The sequence below is a fragment of the Ursus americanus genome, chromosome 15 (genome assembly GCF_024610735.1).
Source record: "Ursus americanus isolate L20-20 chromosome 15, mUrsAme1.1.p, whole genome shotgun sequence".
NCBI classification, from domain to species: Eukaryota; Metazoa; Chordata; class Mammalia; order Carnivora; family Ursidae; genus Ursus; species Ursus americanus.
This window is the reverse complement of record NC_142141.1, coordinates 38,769,417-38,783,416: the sequence shown is the minus strand read 5'-3', so window position 1 is coordinate 38,783,416 and position 14,000 is coordinate 38,769,417. Positions and strand designations below refer to the sequence as shown.

The following is a 14,000-nucleotide window of genomic DNA, read 5'->3' as shown; positions in this document are numbered from 1 at the left end:
GGGCTGGGATGGCTGCCAGGCTCACCTTTCCCCGTTTCTCCACCAGAGAGGAAGGTGTTTCCCTCCTTCTCTTCCTCTCACCCCTTCCATTCCCCCCTTCCTTTTCTTCTCTCTTCTCTTCCTCCCCTTTCCTCTTCATCTTCCCTCCTCCTGAAAATCCCAGGGGGAGTCTCCCACTAGCCCTGCGGGAGACACATTCCCATCCCTCAGGGAACAGCTATGGCCAGAATACAGCCTGGTTGGAGGGGCAGTATTTCTAAAGGAAGTGGGGTGCGGTTATCAGAAGAAGGCAGGCCACCGAGGATTGTAGGTCCATCTCAGCCTGTAAGGTAACGCCGTTATGTCGAAGGAAATGAAGAGCCCTGCCTTTGCATGAGCGGGCAGCCCCTCTAGAAACATGCTTTTCGGTGCAAAAGGTGTTTTTTTTGTTTTTGTTTTTGTTTTGTTTTTGTTTTTGAAAGCGTGGGAACGGGACCCATGGGCAGAAAGAGCTGCCGAAATATGGTTTTTTGAATGCATGGTGTTCAAGTGTTGTCCAAACATGACAGTTGGGGCAGCAGAAATAATTCTGTGCTCTCCAACTACCCTCTACTCCTGCTCCGAGGCCATCAGACTTCATGGAATCTGTGATTAATGTATTTTCCCCTTATTCTGGAAAGTATTTGAGACACTGGTTGTATGGGTATAGAAATTCAGCAGCCAAACAGAGCCATTGTGATCACTACAATGACATTTCCAACATTCCAGAACGTGGGAAGTCCGAGTCATCCCGAAACCAAGTCAAAGAACCAATGAAATAGGTGGTAAGCCAATGTTTGACAAGTAAGTCTTTCTAGAGTAAAAACACAAATTAAATATAACTGTAAATGGAAGCTACCTTCTCAATTCCCCTAAGGACATTTGTCACTATTTAAGTTTACAGATGGCCCTCCTTTTCTCGTTTTGTATTTGACATCTTCAAACATCGCTTCATTGAGGCATGAGTATATTTCATAAAATTGACCAATTTTGGTCCACAGTTTAATGATGTTTGGCAACGTATAGTTGTACAGTCATGACCACAATCCAGTTTAAAACCACTTCCCTCCCCCCAGAGACCCCTCATGGCCATCTGCAGTCTCTGTTACCACTTCCAGACCTAGACGATCACTAATCTACTTTGTCTCTATAAAGTGGCCTTTTTTAGACACGTCCTGCCAATGGAATCTTACGACATGTGATCTTTTATGTCTGACCTTCCCTTAGCACGGCGGTTTTGAGTTTCTTCCATGTCGCAACGTGTACTGATAATTCGTTCCTTTTTAGTACTGGGTAGTATTCCATCGTGTTTTGGAAGGATGTTTTGTTTACCTAGCCGATGGCTGTTTCAGTAGTTCCCGCTTTTCCGCAAGTATGAATACTGCTGCTATCAACATTTGTGTACAACTCTTTGTGTGGACATATGTCTTCCTTTCTCTTGGCAAGATCAAGTAGGAGTGGAATTGCTGGGTTGTGTGGTAAGTTTATATTTAACTTCGTAAGAAACCGCCAAACTGCTTTCCGCAGTGACTTTTTCCTTTCCACGTTTTATATTTTCACCACTAATGTTTGAAGATTGGACCTGTATTTTTAAACTTGATCCATTCTTTTGGGTTTCAAGGTGAGTGAAGCCCAAGGAATGGAGTGGGAGGAAGCAGCCAAGGTGCCTAGCATATGTGCCTTACCACTTGGGGTTGATTATTAGCTAAGGCAGGGCAGCTTTTTCTCTGGGAAGATGAACATAGTTGTATGTTTAGATGGTGCTGTTGACATCGACATCAAAGATTTAGGAACGTAGAAAAGGAAGGGCATTTTAGAGATCTAAAAATAATCTCAACGTGAGGGATAATCACACGGAGTTTCTTTGTCCTAGAATGATTTTTGTATTCCAGAAGTAGTTTGTCTTGATTAATTAAGCCTGTGCTTTTTAAATTGGGTGGATTTAGGGTATGAGGTGACTTTGGGGCTTTTCTTTGGGTGGGCTTGCTGGAGCATGGGAGTAGCAGATTTGGCCAACCAGACAGTCATGTTGCCGGAACCCTGGCCAATTTTGCATCAGTGCTGCTGGCCCTGACTGATTCATGCACCTAGGTCGGTTATGGTTGATGGCAGGTTTTACTTTTAAAAAAGAATGGTGTGTTTGTGTCTCAAGAGAAGTGTCATCCTCTGGATAAAGGCGAGTTGTGACTATATTGAGGGAGATTAATGTTCTCAAGAGAGTTTTACCACGTGATTATTAGGATACAAAATCTGAATGACATTTATAGTTTAAAAAGAATGTGGTCATTTATTTTCTTGGGGGGGAAAAGTGAGGTATTAGTGTATTTTAGAAAGGATTCACTGCCAAGACGAAACTATTGCTCATGTCTTTTTTCCCCCGAAACTTTTCCCTTTCTTATCATCTGGGTAATCTTTTAACAAGCTGCACCTTAGTTCATAAAGAAGATGACATATAAAAGCACCCAGCCCATAATTAATGCCCGGTAGAAGTTGCTTATTTCCTCATTCATTTATTTATTGATACGTATCTGGTTTGCTGAATAAATAAGCCTCCTGAGATGTAATCGTAAGGCGGCTTTCTTCACTATCCCACTCTAAATTTTATTCATTAAAGTTAGTATGTCCCTTGCCTCTGGATGAAATGTAAGACTTCAATTTAAAAAATACTGCAATTTCAGGGTGTTATTCACAACTAATGAATCATCGAGCCTTACATCGAAAACCGGGGATGTACTGTATGGTGACTAACATAATAAAAAATCATTATTAAAAAAAAAAATACTGCAATTTCAACTGCTAAATGACCTTTTTAAAAATTGAGGTATAATTGACATACATCATAATACTAGTTTCAGGTGTACAGGGTAATGATTCGATATTTGTATACATTGCAAAATGGTCCCCACCGTAAGTCTAGTTGGCATCCGTCACCATGCATAGTTACAAGATGTTTTTTCTTGTGATGAGAGCTTTTAAGATCTACTTTCTTAGCGACTTTCAAATACACAGTATGGTGTTACTAACCAGAGTGACCATGCTGTACCTTACATCCCCACCACTTCTTTTGTGACTGGAAGTTTGACCCCAGTTTGACCTCATGATCCCCTGCAGCCATTTCACCCACCCTTCACCCCTGCTAAATAGTCTGAATTTAGAATTTAGAATTTAGAACTTAGCCTAGTTTACATAATAATAAGTTCAAATACGTTTTCAGAGAAAAAATCTCTCTCTCCTCACTTTCTCCTGGCATCTCGCTGTCGCCTTGTGTAACTCCCAGGGTTGCAGTGGTAAAACTGGGGGGTGGGGTGGGCGTGGTGGGGGGAGATCCTCCCAGTCTCCATCCACCCTGACCCTCTTAGACTCTCCATGGAAGGGGTTCAGGAGTTCTGTTACCCGTTTTGAGCTAAATGCTCTGAAAATCTGCCTCTGGTGCTGGCCACTTACTTTGGAATGAAATCTCGTTTGTTATCTTTGTGTTTCCAATTTAGCGCTTAGTGCCCATTCATTCATTCACTGTTCATTTGTTCAGCCGTGGTGAACTTCGAGTGTTGACCCTGGGGAGTCTTGCCGAGGCTCGAATTGAAGGGTTTAGACGGATTTAAGATGGACTTTTTCCTTCCCGAGCGGCTCTTTGACTGGAAGTGGTAGAATGTCGTGCAAAGTAACAGAGCAGGCGTGTTGATTTGGGAGAACCCGCGGCCTGCCCCTTAGCTCTCTTAGCAGCCTGGTAAGATCTCTGTCCTGAGCACTGGCCCCCGGGCTTCTATCTGGTGGTCCTTGTTCTCTGCCGACTATTACATTCCATTATTCAAAGTGGGTGGTGCTCTGGGCTAAGCTCAGCATGGGGTTGGGGAGGTGCTGCGTGAGAGTACAGCCCAGAGCAGAGGGCAGGCAGGACCGTTTGAAAAGGGGCAATCTGGTAAGACTTCATTGACCAAATGAGGTGGTTTTTTCTTTTCTTTCCTTTTTTTTTTTTTTTTTTTTTTTTAACCTTAGTGCTTTTGTGTGTACATGGTGAAATCGAATCCTATTGCTTTCACTCAGATCCCAGTGCAGCTAACGCAGCGCATTTGGGACCAAAGAGGACTTTGCTGAGGTCAAAGGTGAAGTCTAATGGCTATTTAGGCACCTAACCCATATCTTTGTTCTACACATTCATTCATGAAACATCTATTGATTGTCTGCTGATGGCCAGTGACTGAGTATAAGCAAAATGAAAATCCTACCCTGAAAATCCTTCATCCCGAAGTAAGCAAGCAGCCTGAGATGCACAGTTTTAAATTGCCGAAAACTGGTAACAGGACTCTTGAATCTCTCACTCACGTGCAGGTTGTGAAAGGGTCAGAGTGTGTGGAGACTGGGGGAAGATCTTTCTTTGGAAGGAGCCATATAGTGATTCCCACCACATCTTCTCAGCCCCCTGAGAGAAGCTTATAGGACTGCTTACAGAGATTGGACCAGTGTCTGACCTTTGCAAATCTACGAGGCCTGTGCCCCATCTTGTGGGAAAGCAAGATACCCTTTCCTCATCAGCTTGCCCAAATCTGAGTTTCCTTAAGGCCAGTTACACCCCTACCCTTGTTATGAAGACTTGTCTGATTTTTCCCTGCCTTCAATGATTTCCACTCTGCATTCCTGCAGTATTTGACACCTCATGATTAGATGTCCTACCCTTGGTTGGTTTCGAACCCTCCACGGTGTCTGCGGAGACTTCTACCTGAAATGTGTGTTTCCCATTCTGTCTTACTGAGATAAGCACGCATCTGCAGTGGATGAAATCAGGGGAGGAGGGAGCAGTACTTACTGGCCTCTGGTTCCCATTTGATGTTCTTCATTCCAGAAGCCATGACAAAGTCGTAGGCACAGGAGAGACGTCAAGCAGCTTCTGACCCGGGGAGCAGTTTGGGTGGCAGGGGGTGCTGTGTTGTCAGGGTCAACTTATTGGGAAAGTTGACCTGGAGAGACCTTTTACAGAATGAATTTGTTTTGCCAGGTTGAGAGAATTGAATGTTTATACAGCTTCTGGTTAAAATTCCATTTTTGTTGCAGAGAGATGATTGTCTGAGGAAACAAGCACTTGAGGGAGCAGAGGTAGGTGCTGGCGAGGAGAGAAGTATTTTAATGTTAGTTCCTTACATTTGTTCAATGGACATGTTTTTCATTCCACTCCTTTAATCGCTGCAGTGATTCGGGGGGACTGATAGTAAACCCCTGCCTTCTCGGACACTGATGTATTCTCGTGATGGAGGCGAATGTACACGTGTGTACAGCGGCCATTTGCCTCTGTGAGTTAGTATTGCTCCTAGTGGCCATGGGGAGCCAGCTAGTTGCTCTTCTGGAATTTCAAGTGTGGAGGGGTCCCCCCCCCCCCCCGTACTGTGAAAGATTCAAACACATCTGATGCTTGACGGTCATGGTCTATCATACCTACTTGGACAGTGTCTCTAGTCAAAGTGTCAATTGTAGGCCTAATATCACTGAGTCTAGAACAGCGTTTTTCCAGTCGAGTTGAGCATCCAAACCACTCAAGCAGTAAAAAACAAAAAACAAAAACCAGATTTCCGAGCTCCACTTCCGATTACGGATTCGGAATACCTGGCTGTCCAAGAGGACGCTCCTGTGCCGACAGAATGGGCAACGTCGCCTCATGAAATCATCCTTGGGTCACACGTGGGGCTGGGAGTGGGTGGGAGTGGGCGTCATTTGAAGATCGAGGAGCTTCTTTCTAACCACGTCAGTTGGATGGGTTGTGGTAGGGAAATAGCTAAATAAAGAAAATCGAGGAGCAACCCCATTTTAGCGTTAAGGTCATCGCTTGCTAACCTTTGTTCCTTTGAAGTTCTTTTTCAGTTTGGTCCAGAGATTTCTAGCCTGGAATTTTCCTAACTCTAAGGATTAGAGAAGGTAGTGGAGATCATGTGTGTATATATATAAATGGAGCTTTGTTGAGCTATAACTTATGTGCTTTTCAGTTTACCCTCTTGAAGTGTAATAGTTTTGGTACGTTCACAGGTTATGGAACCATCACGACAATAGATTTAGAAGATTTCATCTCCTCAAAGAAAACCCCGTATTTGTTATAAGTTATTTTTAATACTCAAGTCTAACTTTCATAATAAAGCTATACAGGCTAATTTCAAGGTTTTTTGAGTCAGGCTAGAATTATAGCCAATAGAGGTAGCTCATGCTTAGCTTTGATTGAGAGTTATGTTATTTTTAAAGGGAAAATGGGTTAATAAACCCTGTTTTTTGGATTTGGCCTTTCAGATGAGAGGGCAACAAGGTCATGAATCTCTGCACTGTTCCGTCCTTACCAGTTGACTTGTTGTCACATGATGACTGGTGACCAGCAATGGGAGCCATGTTTCAGTGACTTACTAGGTCTTTTTTTCTTTTAAAGATTTTATTATTTATTTTAGAGAGAGCACGAAAGCAGGGGGAGGGGCAGAGGGAGAGACTCTTCAAGCACACTCCCCACTGAGCATGGAGCCCATCGTGGGGCTCGATCTCACGACCCTGAGATCATGAGCTGACCTGGAATCAAATGTCGGATGCATAACTGAGCCACCTAGGCACCCCAAGTGACTTCTTCTGGATTCAGCAGGCAAATATTAGTAAACTAATATTTCTGCTCAGTGGATAGATGTGCTTTATTTTTGAAATGGGAGTCCTTACAACTTTTCCCATGTATGTATAACCCTTCACCCTCTTTCTGTACCATCCAGTTTAGGCTGGAGCACAGCTAATTCACCTTCACTGCTGCTCTTTCCAACTAAGTTGTCTTAAGTGACTTGTCGAAGGACTGCTATCAGTGTAGCCTAGATTTACTGATAGATGTCACTTGTCCTCAGGATAGGCTGTAGCCCAATCTGGGCTTTGGAAATTTGGATTTGGGAATTGGAGCTGTGAGATTCCAGCGGACCCAAGGAAGGCAAGTCCCTGATTTCCTCATGGGTTTTCTTGGGGAAGAGAAGATGCTGGGGCACACAGAACCCAGCATCATGTCAGGGATAATTTGCTTCCCATTCGTCATGGCTTCCAGATGTTAGATTCTTCTGTGAATACCAGGAAAACAGTGACCTATTACTAACTTTAATTACCCCTCAGCTATAGTTCTTGTTTCTAAAATTACTATTCTGTAGGTTTCCAGTACCTCTTTACCCTTGACTCCTATCTCTATCATCTGGAAATTGTACCCGTGGACCACCCAGCTATCTCACACCCAGACCCATGACTCCAGGAAGACGTTCATTTCACAGCTAAAATCTGCCCCTGGGAATTTCTGGAATTAAGTGCTTTATTTACTTAATCTTCAAATAAGAGTTTGCATGTTCTCACTGCCATAATTAAAAAAAAAAAAAAAAAAGCCAAAGACAAGCACTCAAGAAAAAGCACAACACCCACAAAAACCCCCATGACCTCAAATAGAAATCTTACCCACCATTGCCTAAGACTTCGTGTTCTCCAACGGAAGGAATGCTTTGGGTGTTTCCACCTTGGTGGGCTGTGCAGTTTGTGGACTATGAAAGCCTTGGCTTCTCTTTTCTCCCTTTCCTGTTATATGGATTGGGCTTCTTTCCTTGGTTATTGGCACTTCACCCAAAGGTGGAAGGAATTGAACTTCAAGGCTGATTGCCATTTTTGTGGAGAACTGTGAGCCAGTGGCAGTTTGGGAGTATCTGATTACCATTATTTCTACTTGGATTCATCAAAAGGTGGTTTGCTTTGACACAAAGAAGGGCTGTTGTATAATCCAGCACAACTTTGACAGTTGTATTCCCTGCTTCGTCTACCTCACTTCAAGATTCTCAAACCTCAGTGTGCGAAAGATTCAGCCACGGAGATGCCTGGGCCCTGCTCCCTGCGGTGGTTTCCACAGGATGTGGACTAGGATTTTGCATTTAGCCAGTTGTCCCCAGGTCCTTCTGATTCAGATTAATAACTAGCAGCCAGTGGTGAGAAGCTGTCTGGGAGTTTGTGGCTGTTCAGGTACCAGCCCAGCCTGTGGTTAAATACTTGGCAATTAACAAGGTCTAATTATAGCGTGTATGGTTTCCAAGGTAACACGGTCACTCCTGCCCAGGCTGGGAAGATTGAAAAGGACCCCGGTGAGGCTGCAGTAATGGTGTGGCCTCTAGATTAATGCCATCGAAGTGCTTTATGATTGACTGGGTTTTTGCGCCATTCATCCCAAGCCCTGTTTAATGACAGCAGCAAAAATGAAAGTAAACAACATTAGAATAGAAGCCAGAAAGTCTCTGGACAACTTCTGGAGGCAGTGATGAGCACATGAGGAGGGATGAGTATATTCAGTTGCTTGTATTTTTCCCCTTCTATCAGTTTAGTCCAGAATAAGGTGGGGAAAGAGCAGGAGATGACCTTGAAGGGCTTTTGAAAAATAATAGCCAGCAGCAGTGCACACTGGAATGCTCTTCCTTAGCGCTCACATGGATCTTACTGTTCAAGTTCACCTGTTCTCACTTTGTCAGGTGAGGCCTGAAGTGACATTTATTGAGTGCTTACTGTGTGCTGGGAACTCGCTCCTAGATTTTCTTGCCCTTTGGACCTAAATGCAAAGGTTCCACACTCTGTAATTTTTTTTTTTTTAGGGCAGGTTTCCTAATGTCTGGAATCTGAGGGACTTAGCCTGGACCAATAGTTTTAACTTCTGAAGGGTGACAACCCCTTGCAGAATCTGGTGAAAACTTGGAACTATCTTCCCAGAAAAAAAGTACACACATATATTTTTTAAAAATTACATTCACTTTCCAGGGCACCACAGACCTCCTCAAGAAGGTGATTTCTTAAGACTTTGCCAGCACCAACTGGGAATTGCTGGGTCCCAGGAGGACCTTGGGGGTAGGGGAAGGGAGCCTTTTTCATTGTTTAGAGTGGCTTCCTGCAGAATGAGGTATTTGAAGAGGGAGGTTTTGTTGTTCCTGGCATTTTTTACTAACTGCCCTGTGCGTGCATTTAGGAGGAAAAAAAAGAAACCACGCTGAGAAAAATAAATAGGGAATGAATGGCATCTGGAGTATGAACTGTTTTCTTCTCATTCTTTACTGTCGTGGCCCTTCAAAAGGAGGCGGAGGTGTAATTATAACCTGAGCAGCACGTATAGGAACCCGTGAGGCAGGCAGATACTCTCTTTTGGACTTGTTCTACTCTTATTATCTGGGAATTTGGGATAAAATTTAAAGTTTTGGTGAACTTGAGAGTGTCAGAAGGTTCTAGGGACTATATCGCGAGTGGAAATAACATACTCTTTACCGCTGCTTAGCTTCTAATTCCGAACACTTTTCCTAACCCAACCCCAGTGGCCCATGGCCAAGAAGTTGTAATCTCATCAGGAGGGAATATCTGTAGGGTTTTATTTGAAACCTAAATATTTAATTTCTTTCTTTTTTTTTTTTTTTTCCATTCTCTGCTTAGGTGTTGAAAAATCTCTAGAGCTTTGGAAAGCTGAATGGACTAAACATGAAGAGCTTGAAAGCCAAGTTCAGGAAGAGCGACGTAAGTACGCGGTGGCTCACCGTCTGTCGGCTCCTCGATCCCTGTCCTGGGGCTGCAGGACGGCTCTCCACTCCCACCGCGATAAGGCACTGGGTTCACCAACTGCAGGGCTCAGAAGCACTCTGGGCCTCCGCTCAAGGTGGCTTTTGTGAATGGCATGTTCTCGGTTCTTCTCTGTTGGTGTGAACAGCTTTTGAAAATGACTTCTGTAGTCCTGGGGTCTGTGCCTTGTAGAGAAAGAAACAGTCAAATCAAACATCTTAAAAAAAAGACTCAGTAAAAATCTCAGCATTTCTAAAGTCCCCTGAATCTGATTCAGAATGTCGTTTTTAGAGGAAGCCAGTCTCGTGAGAGTAGTTAAGTAATTACATATTAGCTTGGTTCATCTTTGGCTTTAGGAAACTTTTTTTTTTTTTTCTTTAACTCTCTGTTAAGGCTATTGTGGTAAAACAACAGTATCTCTTGCTGCCTGCACCTTGACTCCCCCTGAATTCCAGGCATTCTTACTCATTTGTTATCCATCATACAAGATTTTGGATCGGAGGAACCAGTTATGATGTGGGGATTGTGAAACAAAAGTCTCCCAGAGGAGAAACTGGAGAGAAATAGCATAGCAGGATTATACACGTGCTATCTTAACACAAGGTCACCTTCTAAACCCTGCTGGGACTCTAGTCTTGTCCTAGCTGCTCTCCAGATGCTTTGGGCAGAATTGTTGAATGGGAGAAATTCATGGCAGGATGTCAGATGGGAGCCCAGATATGTCAGCCCTCATCCGGGGCTCGCTTGGCTCTCCTTTAACATGAGGCAATTAAAGGTGAACCTGGATTTTATTGTTTCGCCATGAATTATATGGCAGGTTGACACACCCCGTTTTTAGAATAAATGGAGGCTGCGACTTTTATGGCTAACATGTTGTATGCGCACACCTCCTTTTGGCTGAAGCTTATCTTTTGAGACTGCATCATGACATGTGACGTACTGCCCTGATAAGGCCCAGACTAGTCGAGACGCTTGTGGCATGGTTGCAAATTTTTGTCTCGCTTCGCAGTTAGAGCTAGAAAGGGATTTTAGGAAAAAGTTGGGTTTTTACCTTCTCATTCTTGAGGTAAGTTAAGTGGAGCTCAGAAAATGTGAAGTGACTTGGCCGGAGGCATCCAGTTTGTCTTTGGCCACTGAGAGCCTTGGTCATCTGACTTGCCCCTTGCCCCTGCTGCTCCCCTGAGAAACCCCCTTCAGCCTCCCCATCTGCTGGCCCTATGATACCCCAGCCAGCAGAGCTCCTGTGGCTTTCAGTGAAGAATGAAAAGTCAAGGAGATGGAGAGCGGATATGGGCTTGCACATCGTGTGACCAGGTTAACAAATGTCTTTTCCATTCTGGGGGAATTTGGGTAGATTCCATTTATACAAGCTGAGATTATTTTAGCAAAATTTAATCAGTCTAGAGTTCTGGGATATATGAACAGGGGCAGGGGGAAGTGACACACACATAAACTTTTGGCTTAAAAATTGAAAACTGGCGGCAGGAGGGACGGTGTTGCAGGAATCTAGATTTTTAAATAAAAATGGAACTATTTCCGAGATTAAAAAAACCACAAGAATAACACTGTTAAAAGCTGCTGGGATTTGGCAACAGGAAGACTGTACTTTTTGGAAGTTGGTGCTAAGAGAAGATTAACGTTAGAGGAGCAGCTTGGGCGCCTAGAGCGAAGATTGTTATCACAGGGCCAGACAGTATCGAATGGCTTTTGATATTTGATGAGAATATCAGATTTTGGGTCCATTTGTCAGTTTGTCCGTCAGCCACGTGATAATAACTAGTCGTGAGGAAGGGTTTACTCTGCGTCAGGTACTATGCCAAGCTCATCGTGTGAAATTCATTGAATCTTACCAGATACCTTAGGTGGTAGGTATTACCACTAGACCCATTTTACAGATAGAGAAATGGAGACCTGGGGAGGTATGGTAACTTGTCTGGGTTCTCAGAGCTCAACTTTGTAACATCCGTTTTTCTGCCATGGCAGCCCAATTGCAGAGCACAGTTTTCCTGAAAGGAAATCTGGATGGAGATTTGACTTTGGAAACCGTCTAATCCAGGCAGGAGCTCGAAAGAGTGACTTTGGATCTAGGTTGGTGACGTTGGGCAAGTCTCTTACCTTCCTGGTCCTCAGGTTCCTCCCCTGAAAAGTGGAGAGAATCATGTGAGCCTTGCAAAGTTGTCGTGGAGGTTAAACGTGCTGATGTATGTAAAACACACAGCCTAGGGCCTGGCACTCAGGAGATGCTTGGTAAATACGGACTCCTTTCTCTTTTTTTTTTTTTTTTTTTAAAGATTTTATTTATTTGAGAGAGAGAGACAGCCAGCGAGAGCGGGAACACAGGCAGGGAGAGTGGGAGAGGAAGAAGCAGGCTCCCAGCCGGCAAGCCTGATGTGGGGCTCGATCCCAGGACTCCGGGATCACGCCCTGAGCCGAGGGCAGATGCTTAACGACTGTGCCACTCAGGCGCCCCTGGACTCCTTTCTCTTAATCTGAAACCCCTGATAAAAAATAGGGTTGGGAAGGTGTCTATGGTCTGGAGGGCAGAATAATCTGGTAACAGTTGCTGCCTCTGAGGAGGGAAGTGGGGCAGGTGGAGGAGGTAGGCTTGCTTTTCAATGTGTGCCTTTTGGTTTGAATTTTTTGGTATGCGCACATACATGTCACATACATGTCACTTATTACGTGAAAAACAAGTTTTAAATGGTTTATATTTAGTTAAATGAGCCGAACTGGAATCTTCTTTACCTGAAGTGAGTGGTCTCTTTCAAAGAGCGAGCCTAAATCATCAACCATCACTTTTTCCGCTTGTCTTTGTGTGAGGCTGAAGGGAAAAGACGGAAGAAAGGGCTCTTTGTATTTCTGGGAGGTAAGAAAGAAGAGGGACCGCAGATCATGTTTGTGCTTTCATAAAGAGAAGGCAGGTGACCCGCTGGTATGATCACATTGCAGCCAGCCTCTTCCTGGGAGGTCTGCAGCCAGATCCGTTTGAGGCCATTGAGAGCAAAACCCAGGAGGGAGAAAGGACAAGAGTGGCCCAACGGAGGCCCCCGTGGATGGCCGCAAGGTCACTCTGCTCCTGCAGGACCATGATGCAGATAGGGATTTAATCCAAGTGTCCTTCGTGGAACACTTGAGTCAGATGGCCACCGAGTGAAGAGCAGGTGCATGTGAGTATCAGGGGGATGAGCCCACCTCTCTGGGTTGTGTTTAGCTACTGTCACTGTCCAGCTGCTTTAACCCGCATGCGTACTCGGGAGCCTGCAATAACCCACAGAGGCCGGCGAGAATTATGGAGCGGAACACTTGCCCTTCAGCGGATGATGGTTTTCAGTTCATGTGTGTAACTTGATCTTGGGCATCCTTAAACTTGGGTTCGATACTAGAGAGCACAGAGGGGAAATGTGAGGTATGATTCCTGTCTTGAAGCAGCTCACACACCAAGACGGGAGGAGAAGAATTACATGCAGGAAATAACAAAGGCAAAATACAAACCATATATAATATAGGGAGTACAGGGGGCCTTCCACAATGATGATACAACGAGTTGTTAAATTGCAGCATCTGGGTGACCAGTGCCATCAGTTTTCAGAGGGGTGGGATCGCTGGAAATGGAAGGAATTGGGGGAGCTTTACAGAGGGGGAGCTTCTTCCCGGGCCTTGAGGGTTTGGAACAGTGTTTGGGAGCGCAGGGGAGGGCAGTGCTGGTGAGCCAGCCTCAGAGCACAGTGCGAGGCTCCCTTTTAAAAACTTGCCCTTGGGGCGCCTGGGTGGCATAGCGGTTCAGCGTCTGCCTTCGGCTCAGGGCGTGATCCCGGCGTTCCGGGATCGAGCCCCACATCAGGCTCCTCCGCTGTGAGCCTGCTTCTTCCTCTCCCACTCCCCCTGCTTGTGTTCCCTCTCTCGCTGGCTCTATCTCTGTCAAATAAATAAATAAAATCTTAAAAAAAACAAAAACAAACTTGCCCTTGACATGCAAAGCAGTCATACTTCAAGAGCCCAGCAGAGAGCCCATGGCATGGCTGAGTCTTTTAATAAAAACACTATAAATTTTCACTCTCGTTTTAAAAATGGATATACTTCACTTTTATGCTTATAAAACGAGCACAGGGTTTTAAATCCTCATTATTTATATCTTTTATGTCTTGAGTTTGAAAGTGGCTTCTTTACCTCTTTAAATATTTGCAGCGACCAGTACGTGGTCCCACATGGACAAATGAGCTGTCATCGTGAGAAATGTGGCCAAGAAGGTTGGGATTTCCCTTTGTTAATAAAACACACAGGCTTCTGGAATTTCTTTGTAAATGCCAATTTTTAGTGCCTTGAGTGAAATGGGTGGAGGCTGAGGGATGGGAAATGAGGTTGAAAGATCTTTGTAACAAATCTTGAGAAATGCCTCTCCAACATGATTGAGGCCTTCAAAGTTTACA

General features: G+C 44.4%; 1 protein-coding gene across 2 annotated transcripts in view; it reads left to right on the top strand.

Annotated features, from left to right (window-relative positions):
• The window catches only part of RAI14 (retinoic acid induced 14), a 144,304-nt gene that overhangs the window by 13,873 nt on the left and 116,431 nt on the right, over positions 1-14,000 (top strand). The window contains exons 1-2 of one of the 2 annotated variants that reach the window (XM_087867944.1): positions 256-1,496; positions 9,451-9,531. In XM_087867944.1, the coding sequence (XP_087724070.1) occupies positions 9,496-9,531 (36 nt within the window). In that variant the 5' untranslated portion in view covers positions 256-1,496; positions 9,451-9,495. Of the gene's footprint in view, positions 1-255; positions 1,497-9,450; positions 9,532-14,000 lie in introns of those variants that run through there. The other variant, XM_045787217.2, reaches the window with a different exon arrangement.